Source organism: Rhamphochromis longiceps, linkage group LG6 (assembly GCF_057381845.1).
Source record: "Rhamphochromis longiceps isolate RC_006_pf linkage group LG6, R_longiceps_female_GT1.1, whole genome shotgun sequence".
Lineage (NCBI taxonomy): Eukaryota > Metazoa > Chordata > Actinopteri > Cichliformes > Cichlidae > Rhamphochromis > Rhamphochromis longiceps.
In genome coordinates, this window is record NC_140562.1 from 33031637 (window position 1) to 33046726 (window position 15090).

At 39.6% G+C, this 15090-nt stretch overlaps 1 protein-coding gene across 1 annotated transcript; it reads right to left on the minus strand.

The window, feature by feature from the left end:
* Positions 1-649: 649 nt before the first annotated feature.
* Positions 650-10219, minus strand: LOC146668396 (von Willebrand factor A domain-containing protein 7-like). The gene is made up of 17 exons (XM_085408666.1): positions 10025-10219; positions 9300-9507; positions 8695-8780; positions 8485-8578; positions 8236-8364; positions 7949-8135; positions 5953-6122; positions 5601-5713; positions 5239-5355; positions 4686-4889; positions 4466-4601; positions 3999-4151; positions 3776-3868; positions 3364-3473; positions 2722-2886; positions 2142-2465; positions 650-1471 (listed from the first exon to the last, which is right to left on the minus strand). The coding sequence occupies exons 1-17, from the start codon at positions 10217-10219 to the stop codon at positions 956-958; spliced, it is 3000 nt and encodes a 999-aa protein (XP_085264792.1). The 3' UTR covers positions 650-955.
* Between the last annotated feature and the right edge of the window lie 4871 nt (positions 10220-15090).

The following is a 15090-nucleotide window of genomic DNA, read 5'->3' on the forward strand; positions in this document are numbered from 1 at the left end:
ATTAAATGGTGTTTTTTCTTGGTGCTACAGTGAGAATCCAGATGCTTTCCCTGGTTTGTCACTGGAACTTTTTCCTGTGCTTTAGTCCAGTTGCCAGGTAGTTCCTGGGAAAACTAACCTCTACAAGAAAGATTTCTATTTTAGGGAAATAACTGTTTCTGGAAAACTGCAAAAAGGTTCATCTAGTCAATAAAGCTGTGAGAAATAATGAGTTCACATCTGTTCGTGTTTTCAATGCAAGAAAAATATAAAATAATTCTCCATTAATGACCGCAGGAACACCATTATAATCTGTAACCTCTTTAATAATGAGACAATTAAGTGATACTTGTAAATTGATTAAAATCACATTTATTTACGTTTTAATTAAAGTCAACATTTTTTTATATGTATGTGTTCTTATATATATAATGTTGTATTTCAGTAGGTTGTTACAAATCTTCATTGGTAACACACAAAGAAAGAGATGTCTGGATTGGTGACTTCTCAGAGATAAGAAAGAGATACCAGGAGCAGGTAAGAAAAGGAAGTAATGGCTGTTTACATGATACTGTGGAATGAAAAAGCAGCTTTCGAAACTAGGAAATTGCTCCGTTAAGTGGACAGGTTGAAAAGAATTTGATACTCTATTTCCACCTATGCAAAGACTGACTGTAGAAATATAAGAGAGAACATTAATGCTGATTTTATGTAGTGGAATCACTTTATAATCTTGTTTACTACATAATAATTTATTCTAGGAAATTACAGAAATTAACAGGCCAAAAAGTTGATGTATTTAAAGTGTTTACAATTTAAACACAAAAACATGCCTGGGTAATAGAAGGTGTTAGTATTTAAAGATACTTTTCTCAGTGTGTTGCTTCATAGCCATTTCAGCTCAGCAATCAAAGATGGGTCACTTGGCTCATATGTCACAAATTACAAATACAGTGCAATTTCCATTTGTTCTCTTTTACTTCCAAAGTACAGAGAACACAACAGTGAGCCAAACAATGGTTGATATGTTCAAAGTGTACCCTCCGGTGGATGTTGTTTGAACTGCAGATGTAGTTGCAGGGGTCGTTGTAGTTGCAGGGGTCGTTGTAGTTGCAGGGGTCGTTGTAGTTGCAGGGGTCGTTGTAGTTGCAGGGGTCATTGTCGTTGGAGGAGGTGTGGTAAGCACTCTAGCCTGTCCCACACATGTCCCCACATTTCCTACACTATCTACAGCAGTCAGCTCCACAATCTGTGAGCAGCAGGAGGCAGTGTAGGTAACCAGGGTAATATTCTCACCCCCTGCTTCAACCACTGTGCTCATATTCAGAGTACCATTCCCTTGGCTGATGGTTACACTCTCAATGCCAGTTCCATTGATGCCATCAGTGAAATTGGCAATGAACTCCCACTGGGAGGAAGCACAAAGCAATGAAGTGGAATCACAGGTTGATGTGTTGACTACCTGGCAAACTGGGCGGTTAACATCTGTCACCTGGAGACAGAAATATGAAAAGAATGAAAAGTACTGGGTGGTTGGGTATGTGTCACACCAGTTATTAAAGATAAAAAGAAAAGAACACTAATTAGATCTTTGCGTGTCAGTTAGATTCAGTTCATCCCGCCTCCCATGTCTTTCTTGTTGGGTATTTGCCTTTGTGCTGATTGCTCTCACATTTCTGTCTTATTTTAATACTATTTTTGTCTTGCATTTAGTTTTACTTTCTTTATCTCGTCCTTGATTGTTTGCACTTGTTTGTTTACCCACTTGTTCCACATTCACCTAATCATCATTTGAGTATTAATATCCTCAGTTCTCCCTTTTTCATTTTTGTGATGTGCTTCTCGTGTCTTTCTTATACATAAAGGTGTGTTTTATTTTTTTTCAGCCAGTCTGGCATTTGTGTCCTTGTCTAGCAACCCATGACAAACAATTTAACATATTCAGTTTCAATTAATGTATAATGATTCACAAGAGAAGTATGACACATAAAGCCTAACTGTAACTGCAAGACAACAATATTAAAACGAATTGCGTGTGAAATTTAATCTTTCATTTGAAATAAAAATAACAAAAATTTCTTTTTGATATATTATGTACGTGATCATTAATTATTACAGAATTAAGAATAATGTTGAAAAATATTCTAACCATTATCACTCACCTTAGCAGTCACAGAAAACCTGAGAACTACATAGTTGATGTCGGTGGCAGCGGCGTTTTCTGCCTCAATGGTGAGGGTCACGTCTGATCCTGATGCAGCACTGGATGGAGCCGTTAGGGTCACGGTGCCATTGGCTTTACCACCACTGCCTGCTACAGTAGTAACACTGCTGGGTGAAGTGGAAGTATAACTGCGGTCATTGCTGACTCGCACTGTAAATGTCTCAGTTGCAGAGTCAGTTATAACTCCATCAGCAGTTGCGGCGACTGAGAAGGGGATGGAGATAGTGGTGCCCGGCTCGATGTTGGTATTATTGGCTTGGGCCTGGACAAGAAGAGAGAGAGAGGAGCAGGGGAATTTTTTTTTTAAAGATTGTAGATAATAATATGTTGATGCATAATGACATGACTTCACAATGAAAGAAGCACAGTAGGAATGGCTGTTGTTTATGATTGTAGACTTATTTACATAGTTGGCTATTACAAATTATATAAAGTTAAAAAAATCAATGTAAAAATGTTTCAGTTTACTTATGGTGAGGTTAAGGATTCTTCAGAAAGCACACATTAACTGTTCTCACAGTGACAGAGATGCTGGAGGTCTTGATCTGTGTGGACGCTTGTCTCTGGAAGCTGCTTGAAGTGGACCTGGAAGTGGAGCTGCTGGCCTCTCCTTTCAGGATAAGCACAAACTCACCTGCTGGGATTCCACTAAATGTCACCAGGAAATCGTTGCTTCCTAATGACTGCATGAGAGAAAAAGCAGCAACATGCATTGTCAACAGATTAACAGTAACCAAACCAAACAATATATGACTACATCCTTATGGCAGGGTAGGGCGAGTGCGAGGACTATTTGTGGATGTTGCAGCACATTCATGTATTTAAGGTTTGAAAATTGGCTGCTATTAAATAGTGTAGCAAAAAATAGCGGCCTTCATTTAATTAAAATTAAAACTTCTGCCTTGTAAATTCACACAATATTAATTAAGCTCTGAAATGCCAACAATATCTCTGTAGTATGTAGTAATATTATCATTTCAAGTAAATGCTTCTTCATTTCACTGAGGTTTATTCACAGCTCGTGATTTCTACTGGACCAATGAACACTATGTTATTTTTCTTTTTCAGTCACTGCGTTGTAGATTTGCTGGTGACACTTGGGATTAATGCATGACTCCAACTTCAACTAAGCCTTATGTGTCAGATAGATGGCCTCACACCTGCAATGATCCTTTGACCTCTGTCGGACCTGAGCTGTCAAACAGTGTGACTTCTGTGACCTTTGCTGTGTCACTTCCTGTCACAGTGACCAAGAAGCTGGTATTACCACCTGAAAGACAGGTAAAGAAAAAAAGGTAATTAAATGAGTATCAGTATGACATGCCCTTAAAGCGAAACACAACCTGTACAAATAAAAAAGGTAAGCTAAAGGACAGAATAGTCAAGTTTGAACTGTACTGACTATAACATGATGTAGCATAAACCTTTGGGGCACAGAGTAACTTTTTCAAGACAAATAATTGTTGCTGTTGATTAAAAGATGACTCTTTGGACAGTGTAGAAAATTGTCTACCACAACAGAACTTTACAACTATAAAAATGAACAAACAGTCACAATAAAAGTAGCCTGACCTGAGAGAGGACGTCCTTCTTTTACACTGAAGTCCCCATGGGCTCCCTCGTGCTCTTCGACAAGGTTATAAATGAAGTCCACTAAACTTTGACCTGATACACAAAATAGATCAGAAGGGATGGAATACGTATGTTCAGAAGTAGAAACAGACCTTGTAAATACATTTTTTCTAAAACATTTCATGTAACTCAGAGCCTAAAAATAAGCTTCCATAATACTGACCTGTAACCTTAACTAGGTAAGGGTTACTTGAGCTAACACTGAGTTGCCATAGGCCCGTTTCATTATCAGTGTTGAGGCTTAAACGACGCAAGTTTCCTGCTGTGGTGACAAATGCCAAAGGCCCACTGGACTGACTGGAAGTCTGAGATACACCTGGGGGAGAGGGACAAACTATTATAAAGGTGTTTTCAACATGACAGTGTAAGAAGTAGAAGTTTAATAAAACAAATGCATCAAATAGAGCCTTAGAATTAAAAGCCTGAACCATGAAATACTCGGCAGAAAATGTGTTTCGTGAACCTTCTCATTAAATTAAAAATAAATAAATAATATGTATATATACAGTATATATACTATAAATATTAAATATAGTATAATAATATACTATATGCATTCAATTTGCATACATGAGTTTAAATTTCTATCATATTTGCTACAGGGTAAACAGACATTCATGATGACAAAACCTGTGGAGCTGGTGAGGCTGAAGGTGAGAGCTGAGTCTCCTGTGATGTAAGCTGTTATGTTCTGTAATGAGCTATCAACAGTAAAATTAAAACTGTCAGGCCTTCCAGGATTCCTTGATGCCTGAAAAACTGTCACCTAAGAGAAAAAGGAGAGAAACATCACATTTACTCACACAGTGTGATCTTCAGTCAGATATGATTCTCTTGATTGATGTCTTACCACAGCGCTGGCTGATGAGTCTACTATAACACTGGTAGCCAGAGAGAGTTCTGACTTAGTGACCTGAATGGCCTGACCTCCAGAAGCTTGAGCTAGGTCTTGGTATAATTGGACAGCAGATCGACCCATTACACGTGGAGCCACACCCTGAGAGGTTCTGCGGCGACGTCGAACTGCTGCAAAGCCTGTGAGCATGAAAGTAACCTGCAAGCATGAGGAAAAAAATCTTAAAAGTTAGGACCACAAGCCTAAGTGGAAAACATTTATTGATAATGAAGATGAAAGATGAATGGTAATCAATGAGCTAGGCCAGAGGCAGCAGCTTTCAGGCCTGGCAGCCTTGACAGACGATGAAAAACATGCAAAGGAAAGGAGGTTGGAGCACAGAAAAAAACACACATACAGGTGTGTGGGGAACCTGTTTAAAAAGTTTGGTCCCTCCGAACTTCAGATAATGTTCTTCATTTCAAGACAAATGTTATACAAATTATCAGATGTTACATGCCAAAAATGACATTTTTTAGAGCAAGGATGATACAAAGTTTACTCTTACCTGAGATTTGGTGCTCTCTATAAGAGCAATAATGGTGTTTTTAAGGTGGGTGTCTTTAGCTGGAGCATCAGTGAAGAGAAAAATCTCAGAGAAGGGTGGAGCTGCTGTCAGTGCAAGCTTCAATATTATTTGTATGAAAGACAGGACAAAGTATCAACAATTAATAATTAATAATAAAAAAAATACAGTCTGAGTGAAAAGTGGCATTTCTGGCCACCTCAACTACACGTGTTTAATAACAAAAGGTCATTCTGAGAATACTGTGTCTATACTTTTTCTATACCATTTTTTTCTCCCAAATCAAATATGATGTTTTTAAACTTTTGTCTAAAGTAGAAAACAGTTTGTTATGTTGTTAGCACCTGCAGTCCAGACAAGGCCATTTCTGGGGTATCTCCTCCTCCATCCGCAGTCAAACTGTTGATCTTTCCTTTGAAGATGTCTGCATTAGATGTCATAACTATCGGTCCAAAATCTGCACATAGAATACATAAAATAAAATAAAAAATGTTCAAAGTGACACATTTGCTCTTTTAAAGATTTGCTACAAACACAGCTGCTATTATATTCTCATTCATATGGAAGACTAAATAACAAAAGAAATTGACTCCCAAATTAAGTCTATAATAATGTATTAATTATTATTACAATATTCTTTTCAAACAACATCTTTTCTACATAACAAAGCACAAATTCACCCTGTAAATGATCTACCTGGGTCATTGAAAGGTACCAATATATAACCAGAGGGTTCCTCTCCTGTTCCCCTTTTTCTGTCAATGATCTCAAAAGAAACCCTCTTTGCTTCATCAATGTCATCACTCATACTTCCTGTTGTGTCTATGACAAAACACAACACAGGAGACTGGGAGAGGCCCATCAGTCTGTAGAAACAAACATGAGAAAAAAAACAACAAATTACATATTTTCATATTATTAATCTGATTTCTTTGAAACTATGGTTTCATCCATCCATCCATCTTTATCTGCTTTATCCGAGGCCGGGTCGCGGGGCAGCAGCCTAAGCAGAGAGGCCCAGACCTCCCTCTCCCCAGCCACCTCCTCCAGCCTATCCGGGGGAATACCAAGGCGTTCCCAGGCCAGCCGAGAGATATAATCTCTCCAGCGTGTCCTGGGTCTGCCCCGGGGCCTCCTCCCGGTGGGACATGCCCGGAACACCTCACCTAGGAGGCGCCCAGGGGGCATCCTTGTCAGATGCCCGAACCACCTCAGCTGGCTCCTTTCGATGTGGAGCAGCAGCGGCTCTACTCTGAGCCCCTCCCGGATGGCCGAACTTCTCACCCTATCTCTAAGGGAGAGGCCAGCCACCCTTCGGAGGAAGCTCATTTCTGCCGCTTGTATCCGCGATCTCGTTCTTTCGGTCACTACCCACAGCTCGTGGCCATAGGTGAGGGTAGGGACGTAGATCGACCGGTAAATTGAGAGCTTCGCTTTTACACTCAGCTCCCTCTTCACCACGACGGACCGGTGCAGCATCCGCATTACTGCAGCTGCAGCCCCAATCCGTCTGTCGATCTCCGGCTCCCTTCTCCCATCACTCGCGAACAAGACCCGAGATACTTGAACTCCTCCACTTGGGGAAGGAACTCATCCCCGAACCGGAGTGGGCGCTCCACACTTTTCCGGCTGAGAACCATGGCCTCAGATTTGGAGGGGCTGATCCTCATTCCCGCTGCTTCACACTCGGCTGCGAACCGTTCCAGTGCGAGCTGGAGGTCCCCACCCGATGAAGCCAACAGAACCACATCATCCGCAAAAAATCAGAGATGAGAACACAGACTGGAGTGGTGCTAACAGCAGCTACGCATGATGAAGCAGTAGTCTTTAAGAGTATGATGATTGTCAAAGCCTATGCATTTTCTTTTTTCACAAGCATTAATGAAACTATGGTTTCATTGATGCTTAATTCATTAGCAGGGAAAAATACACTTATTAGGAACACCTGTTTAACTCCTCGTTAACACAACTATCTAACTATCAGGTCACATTGCATGAACCCCATGTATTTAGGCATGTGAACATGTCCAAGATGATCTGAAGTTTTAACTGAGCATCAGAAAAGGAGAGGAAGATTTAAGTGACTTAGAACGTGGCTTAGTTGTTGCTGCCTGACAAGTTGGTCTGAGTGCTGCAGAAAACTGCTGTTCGACTTTGATTTTGCCACATAGCCATCTCCAGTGTTTACGGAGATGGTAATATCCAGTGAGCTGCAGTTCTCTGGGTGAAAATGTCTTGTTGATGTCAGACGTTACAAGACACCAGTGGCCAGAGTGCTTTAGGTGAATAAGAAAGAAATAACCACTCACTATGTAGAAGACCATCTCTGAATGCACAACACCTTTAACCTTGAAGTAGGCTATCTAAAGCAACAGAAGACCACAGCACTGACACTTCTCTGTCAGCTAAGATTGAAGCTAATAAAAAGGCCACTAGAAACTGAAACAGAAATGGTGGCAGTCTACAACGTCTGTATTTGAGATGCAGAAAAATATAGCTCCATGCACAGAAATACCTCAGACAAACCATTTTTTTTTATCCCGCACATCTAAATCTAATCTAAAAATGATGATCAATTCAATAAAAAGCAAGAGGCGCAGGAATGTTTAAATGTTTATTTTTTATCATGTGCTTCAGCTCCATTTTCCCCACATTTGTTTCCTCTTGTGTGACACTTGAGAGCTAGCTTTACCTCGTGAAGTTTGTGTCTCCAGCTGCTAATCTGATGTCCTCCAGAAGCTCCATGGTGGCACGAATAGCCAGATTAGCTGCTTCATTGTGACGGAAGCCATGACTGGAATTAAGTGTATCCTTATTGATCCCGCCCACTGGATCCCTCCTGCTTGTGCGATCAGCAGATCCACCGTGACTGCATTTACCTTTGAACAGGGATAACATTTTATCATTTTGTCAAGAGATATTGAAAACATACAAAGACTTTATCATAACACATCAAAAGAGATGATTGCTCCAAGTTACCTGTAGGTTTTGATGAGGAGATTAGGCTAAAGTAGCCTGAAGTCAGAAGTCCCTGGTTCAGCACATCAGGCAGAATGTTGTTGGTACAGTTCTCTCCTACGCAACTTCTGCAAGTTGGAGTATTTTGTCCTGCAGAAATATCAAATAACAAAGAAAAAAATATTGATTTATATTTTGAAAGTAAACATTACAAATACTACTACAAATTTAATCTAGATCATATTTAAACTGGAAATTCTCAACTCCTACCTGCCAAGTTCTTAAGAGGTTGGTCAGGTCTGATCAGAGCACTGTATGGAGCTTTATTTCCCAGCTCCACCCAGTTACTGTGGCTGTAGAAGTCCTTCATATACAGAAAATGAAAACAAATTTAGAATATCACCTTTGCGTTTTGTTTTAATTACACAATGCTGTCATCTAGCAGTCTTAACAAATTAGCAGTAAATTAAGTATCGGTACCTGTAGAGTGTGACAGATTTGCCCTAGAGACAACCTCCCTCGGATATAGTTTTCTTTCTTAGCATGCGCCTTCACCACAGATGCACCTTATTATTAAAATACAACAGATTAGACACAAGCTGCAAAACCTGAATTACAGCATTACATCACCAGTCTTTATCCACTCAAAGCAGTGTTACAGTGTGTGTGTGTGTGTGTGTGTGTGTGTGTGTGTGTGTGTGTGTGTGTGTGTGTGAATGTTGAAGATGTTATTCTGCAAGATTTCTGATTGAAGTTGGCAGTTCCAACTGACAAACAAGTCTTGTTTGTTGAGTACTGAAGTAATCTGTAACATCACTTTCCTTCCCTAGATATAGAACTTTCAAGTATGTAAGACTTTTGTGGGAATTGCTACAAACCTTGTTGAAATGAGAAATGTTACAAAAATTCTTTCTAGATTTCAGTTTTTGTTTTTTGATTTTCTGTTATTTACCAAACCCTAATTCTAAACACCTTTCTTCATTAGGCCGTTGAATTCTATAGATCTGTATTCACATGAGTTAGTTATACATAGTATAACATTATTATTTTCATTATTAAACTATTATTGACAAGCTTTGAGGTACCTTCAGTGATGATATCCCGTCCTTCCTGGAAGGTCTCATCGTCAAAATGGCGCGCTGCACTCAGGAAAAAAACTCCATCCACCTCTGCATTGCTGAGGTACATAGAAACAATGGCAGTTTCAAACTTGATGGTGGAAACGAAAGATGTGAAGGTATCCATAGACGAACAGGCCCTTTGCACCTCGCCAGCTGACAAGTTGTTATCAATCTGGAGACAATAAATTTGTATATTACAACTCCTTGTATTATGTATCTTATTCGCATGTTAACCAAAATTAGTACTAACTATTGCACTAAAGGTAAGAGTAGTCTTATCTCATCATCAGCAATTATGACCAGCTAAGTAGTTTGTGCGTAATATAGTACATAGTAATAAAGTGCAGGTCCCACTGGTGACACCGCTAATTTTGATAAGAGGCCACTGGCAGCAGTGTGGCCTCTGTTGACTGGGCTTGCTTGAGCACAATCCAACAGAATCTTTGTCATTATGTATGCAGATGGATGTATCAAAGTGACACCAACATGAATAGTAGGACACGAGGTTTTATAGCACAACACTGAACTGTACGAAGAAAAATGTAATTCATGTTGTGGCTGACTGATATATTTCTCCACTCAACAACATTAGAATGAGAATAACATATATTCTTTCGTTAGTGTTAAACACTAAGCGAAGCACAGATGTATCACTGTTCTTGCTGTGTTTCTTTGTAAGTCTAACTCACAATCAGATTGAAGTCCAGTCCTTTAGAAGCAGCGATATCTCGGCAGACCTCTGCTGTCTTTCGAAGGACTGCTGTTCGTGTGATTTCACGGTGGGTGAATGAATTCGAATTGAAGAGTGGTTTAAAGCTATGAATAAGACCTGGGAGGGAGAGGACCAGCACCACCAGAAGCATCACTGACTGCCTGGTAGTCATAGTCGAGCAGGTAGGCCGGATGGTAATGCTGAAAGAAAAAGAAATCCTGATGGAAACTCCCCATGAATGTTTATTCTCATCAATGGTCATGACAATTTGAACAGAATCAACCTTTTGGGACAAAAAGGATGTGATCAAGCACAGAGACTGCCTTTGCAGTTAATGTAAAGCAGTGCAACTATTACACATTGAAAGTAAGTGGAAATGATCATGTTTGATATTTTATTAAACAGATTAACGCTATTAACATCAGCACTACATCATATGATAATTTTATACTGGACCTCACATTTTACTTAGATGTATAAACGATTGATACAAATGCATTGGTCATTTACTTCCATTCATTAATATTGAAAATAATATAGAAAAAACAAATGGGATACCAGGAAAAAAACAGATGGTACAACATATGTTTAAGATGCCAAAATAATTCTATGATACACTATAAAAAGGTTTCACTGTCCATCTTACCTGTGTGAACCGTTCTTAGGTCGTTCTTAGGTAGTTTTGTAGGATTCAGTCTTTAGAACTTCTTCAGTGTGAGACTTTGTTTACTCAAGTAGATTATAGTCTATAGTCAGATGTGTGTTTTCTGCTTCAATTCTAGGCTGCATCTGAGTGTGCTTTGGGTGTGTGTGTGTGTGTGCTCTGAATCATTCCTCTTATATTTGTGCCTCCCTTAAGCTGATGAATTCCAAAGAACACCCACACAAACTGCTTTTGTTTTATCATCTGTGCATCTTAGTGTGACATCAAGAGTATGAGTAAATGTATAACAAAATGACACATATTGTACTGGTTGCTAATCTGTCACTTATCTATGAATACTAATTTCAGTTAAAGGAATATTCCAGCGTATAAGTTGTTTGAGTATGGAGTTGAATGTAGTAATCTAACTCTCATTTCATTGTTACCTTGTTACTACGTGGAGTGGTATATTCTGATTGTAAATTTGTTGTTTGGTTTGGGTTAGGACCGGAGATAAATGTTAATGTTAGTTTGTTCCTTGATTTTTGGTGCCAACTTGTAATATAAATTGGATTGTAGATAGGGGGCAGGGTTTAATAAGAATATTTTCTTCTTCCTGCTCCTTTTCACACATGGTTGTAGTGCTTTTTGATAGAAAGTGTGGTTGGTTTGTTTGAATTGTTGTACCAAGTGTGAAATAAACGAATAAATAAATGAAATGAAATGAAATTTCTGAACACAGAAAGTGGGGCGAGTAAATACTACTACTATGAAGCTTTATTCCACAGCCCCACCCACTTACTGTGGCCGTAGAAGTCTGTGACACACAGAATATGAAACTGACCTTTGCATTTTGTTTTAATCACACTCCGCTGTCATCTATCACTAAAAAAAATCCTTCAAGGGTACGATGGGTACTGTTAACTTTCGCTTAACTGGGTGAAAGGACACTCTCTCATGCTGAACATAGAACACACATACACATGCATGTACACTGAAACAGATACGCACTCACCCACCCCAAATGCCTCCGATGCATGTCACGTGCTTTACATGGTGTAAATGTGAATATTCGTGTGCTTTTTTGTGCTGAGGTGTATTTTTTTTACTGACCTCAAGCTGGTTTCCCAGTTAGGCGCACAGTTCGAGTAGAGTTCTTTTTTTCTCGTCTTGTCCCTGATGTGTGTACTTTCACTGTTTTTCTTTTTGGCGCGGCTACATCTGTGATGGTGCGGCTGTTTTGTGATGGTAATGAAGTCTAAGCTTTGAGTTGATCAGATACAGAATAGAATAAAATAGCCCTTGATTTTCATTGTACAGTGGGGCAAAAAAGTATTTAGTCAGCCACCGATTGTGCAAGTTCCCCCACCTAAAATGATGACAGAGGTCAGTAATTTGCACCAGAGGTACACTTCAACTGTGAGAGACAGAATGTGAAAAAAAAATCCATGAATCCACATGGTAGGATTTGTAAAGAATTTATTCGTAAATCAGGGTGGAAAATAAGTATTTGGTCAATAACAAAAATACAACTCAATACTTTGTAACATAACCTTTGTTGGCAATAACAGAGGTCAAACGTTTACTATAGGTCTTTACCAGGTTTGCACACACAGTAGCTGGTATTTTGGCCCATTCCTGCATGCAGATCTTCTCGAGAGCAGTGATGTTTTGGGGCTGTCGCCGAGCAACACGGACTTTCAACTCCCGCCACAGATTTTCTATGGGGTTGAGGTCTGGAGACTGGCTAGGCCACTCCAGGACTTTCAAATGCTTCTTACGGAGCCACTCCTTTGTTGCCCGGGCGGTGTGTTTTGGATCATTGTCATGTTGGAAGACCCAGCCTCATTTCATCTTCAAAGTTCTCACTGATGGAAGGAGGTTTTGGCTCAAAATCTCACGATACATGGCCCCATTCATTCTGTCCTTAACACGGATCAGTCGTCCTGTCCCCTTGGCAGAAAAACAGCCCCATAGCATGATGTTTCCACCCCCATGCTTCACAGTAGGTATGGTGTTCTTGGGATGCAACTCAGTATTCTTCGTCCTCCAAACACGACGAGTTGAGTTTATACCAAAAAGTTCTACTTTGGTTTCATCTGACCACATGACATTCTCCCAATCCTCTGCTGTATCATCCATGTGCTCTCTGGCAAACTTCAGACGGGCCTGGACATGCACTGGCTTCAGCAGCGGAACACGTCTGGCACTGCGGGATTTGATTCCCTGCCGTTGTAGTGTGTTACTGATGGTGACCTTTGTTACTTTGGTCCCAGCTCTCTGCAGGTCATTCACCAGGTCCCCCCATGTGGTTCTGGGATCTTTGCTCACCGTTCTCATGATCATTTTGACCCCACGGGATGAGATCTTGCGTGGAGCCCCAGATCGAGGGAGATTATCAGTGGTCTTGTATGTCTTCCATTTTCTGATGATTGCTCCCACAGTTGATTTTTTCACACCATGCTGCTTGCCTATTGTAGATTCACTCTTCCCAGTCTGGTGCAGGTCTACAATACTTTTCCTGGTGTCCTTCGAAAGCTCTTTGGTCTTGGCCATGGCGGAGTTTGGAGTCTGACTGTTTGAGGCTGTGGACAGGTGTCTTTTATACAGATGATGAGTTCAAACAGGTGCCATTCATACAGGTAACGAGTGGGGGACAGAAAAGCTTCTTACAGAAGACGTTACAGGTCTGTGAGAGCCAGAGATTTTCCTTGTTTGAGGTGACCAAATACTTATTTTCCACCCTGATTTACGAATAAATTCTTTACAAATCCTACCATGTGAATTCATGGATTTTTTTTTTCACATTCTGTCTCTCACAGTTGAAGTGTACCTCTGGTGCAAATTACTGACCTCTGTCATCATTTTAAGTGGGGGAACTTGCACAATCGGTGGCTGACTAAATACTTTTTTGCCCCACTGTACATGCACAACGAAACTATGATGAATCTCTAAGTGAATAAACTGTAACCCGATGTACTTGGAATCTCAACTTTTAGTCATTTACAAATAATTGCACAAGAACCCTTCAGACGGGTTTTCAGTAAGAATTTTATCTGCACTGTGCAATTTCAGCCTCACAGTCTTGCACAATGTCATATTTTGTCTTGAATCTTTGTTTCATGTATTAACTGTGGTCTGAATCATTGAGTACAAACTAAAACGAGATAGCCAAGATAATCTCTCTTTATTTGCAACAGTAGCCTATAGTGTACTGGCTGACCTGTTTTTACTTCTCTGGTCTGACAGAAGGGCCTAATACTCAAAGAATGCTCTAGAACTTTATCAATAGAAAATCACAAAAAGAGCAACGTGTGAATTGTGACAATTTACAGAGTAACATTTTTCAGCTCGACAGGCATATTTGTTATAGTCATATTTCTGCACACTGCCACAGTGTCTTTTAAACCAAACAATCAGCATTGAAGTGCAGCCTTTTAGCTATGATTTTACATCAGCTTTCATTCAGTGCATTTTTTCAATGATTTTTACATCGACATCAGCATTTGGTGATGTCTTCTGTTCCTGTTAGAACTAGAATTATATTCTTCTTTGAAAGGAAAGAAACACATGGTTTTATGTTTCTCTTCTCTTCTCTTTCTTTCTTTTTTTGGGGCAATTTCCCCTCATGAACAAGTTCATTTTTATGTTGTTGTCAGTCAGAGAAGATTTTAAATTAACTTCTAGTTTAAGCTAATTCACATAAAACAATAACTGATATTACCTAAAGTTATTAGAAGATATCAGTTAAGAAGTAGACACTGCCTGAACCCAAATGTAAGATTTAGTCCTAACAGTTTCTTTACACTTACTGTTAACTTTCTGAGGTTGTATTAAACCACACACTAACAGCAGAACATGCAGAATGTTAACTTTAAATGCAAGTTTTAGACAACATGTTCTTTACTTTGGACCATAAAACCTAATAACCCCCCCCCCCCCCCCCCCCCCCAAAAAAAAACAAAACAAAGAATACTGTGTGAGAGTTAAAACCTGTTATGAATAGAGGTATAAAAGGTTCTTAAGCAGAGGGGAAAAAACAGAACGACAAAGAGACATAAAATACTTCCCAAATACTAAAAGACAGTGAGCTACATCGTGCAGAGACTTTGTGCTAATGGCCACACAGCTCTTGCCCCACACATAGTAATACCACTGTCCACTTTCAAGACAAATACATTTATCAGCACTTCAAATGGGTGTGTCACAACAGTTGACATGATGGAAGCTTTCACAGTCTCACTAGTTTAATAATAAACAAAAGACCTGCTAACCCACACAAAGGCATTCATGAGCTTCCCTTCTGTTGATTGAGCAAAGTCATATTTTGTCTTGAATATCTTGAATCTCGATAACCTATGTTTATAGTGACAGTAGTGCACTAACTGACATATTTTTGC

Excerpts from the sequence above, each read along its gene's own strand:
- LOC146668396 (XM_085408666.1), bottom strand. The coding sequence starts at position 10,219 with ATGACTACCAGGCAGTCAGTGATGCTTCTGGTGGTGCTGGTCCTCTCC. Across the intron at positions 8,579-8,694 it reads AAATCTGTCACACTCTACAG|GACTTCTACAGCCACAGTAA; the intron begins GTACCGATACTT and ends CTGTATATGAAG. Across the intron at positions 4,602-4,685 it reads ACTCATCAGCCAGCGCTGTG|GTGACAGTTTTTCAGGCATC; the intron begins GTAAGACATCAA and ends TTTTTCTCTTAG.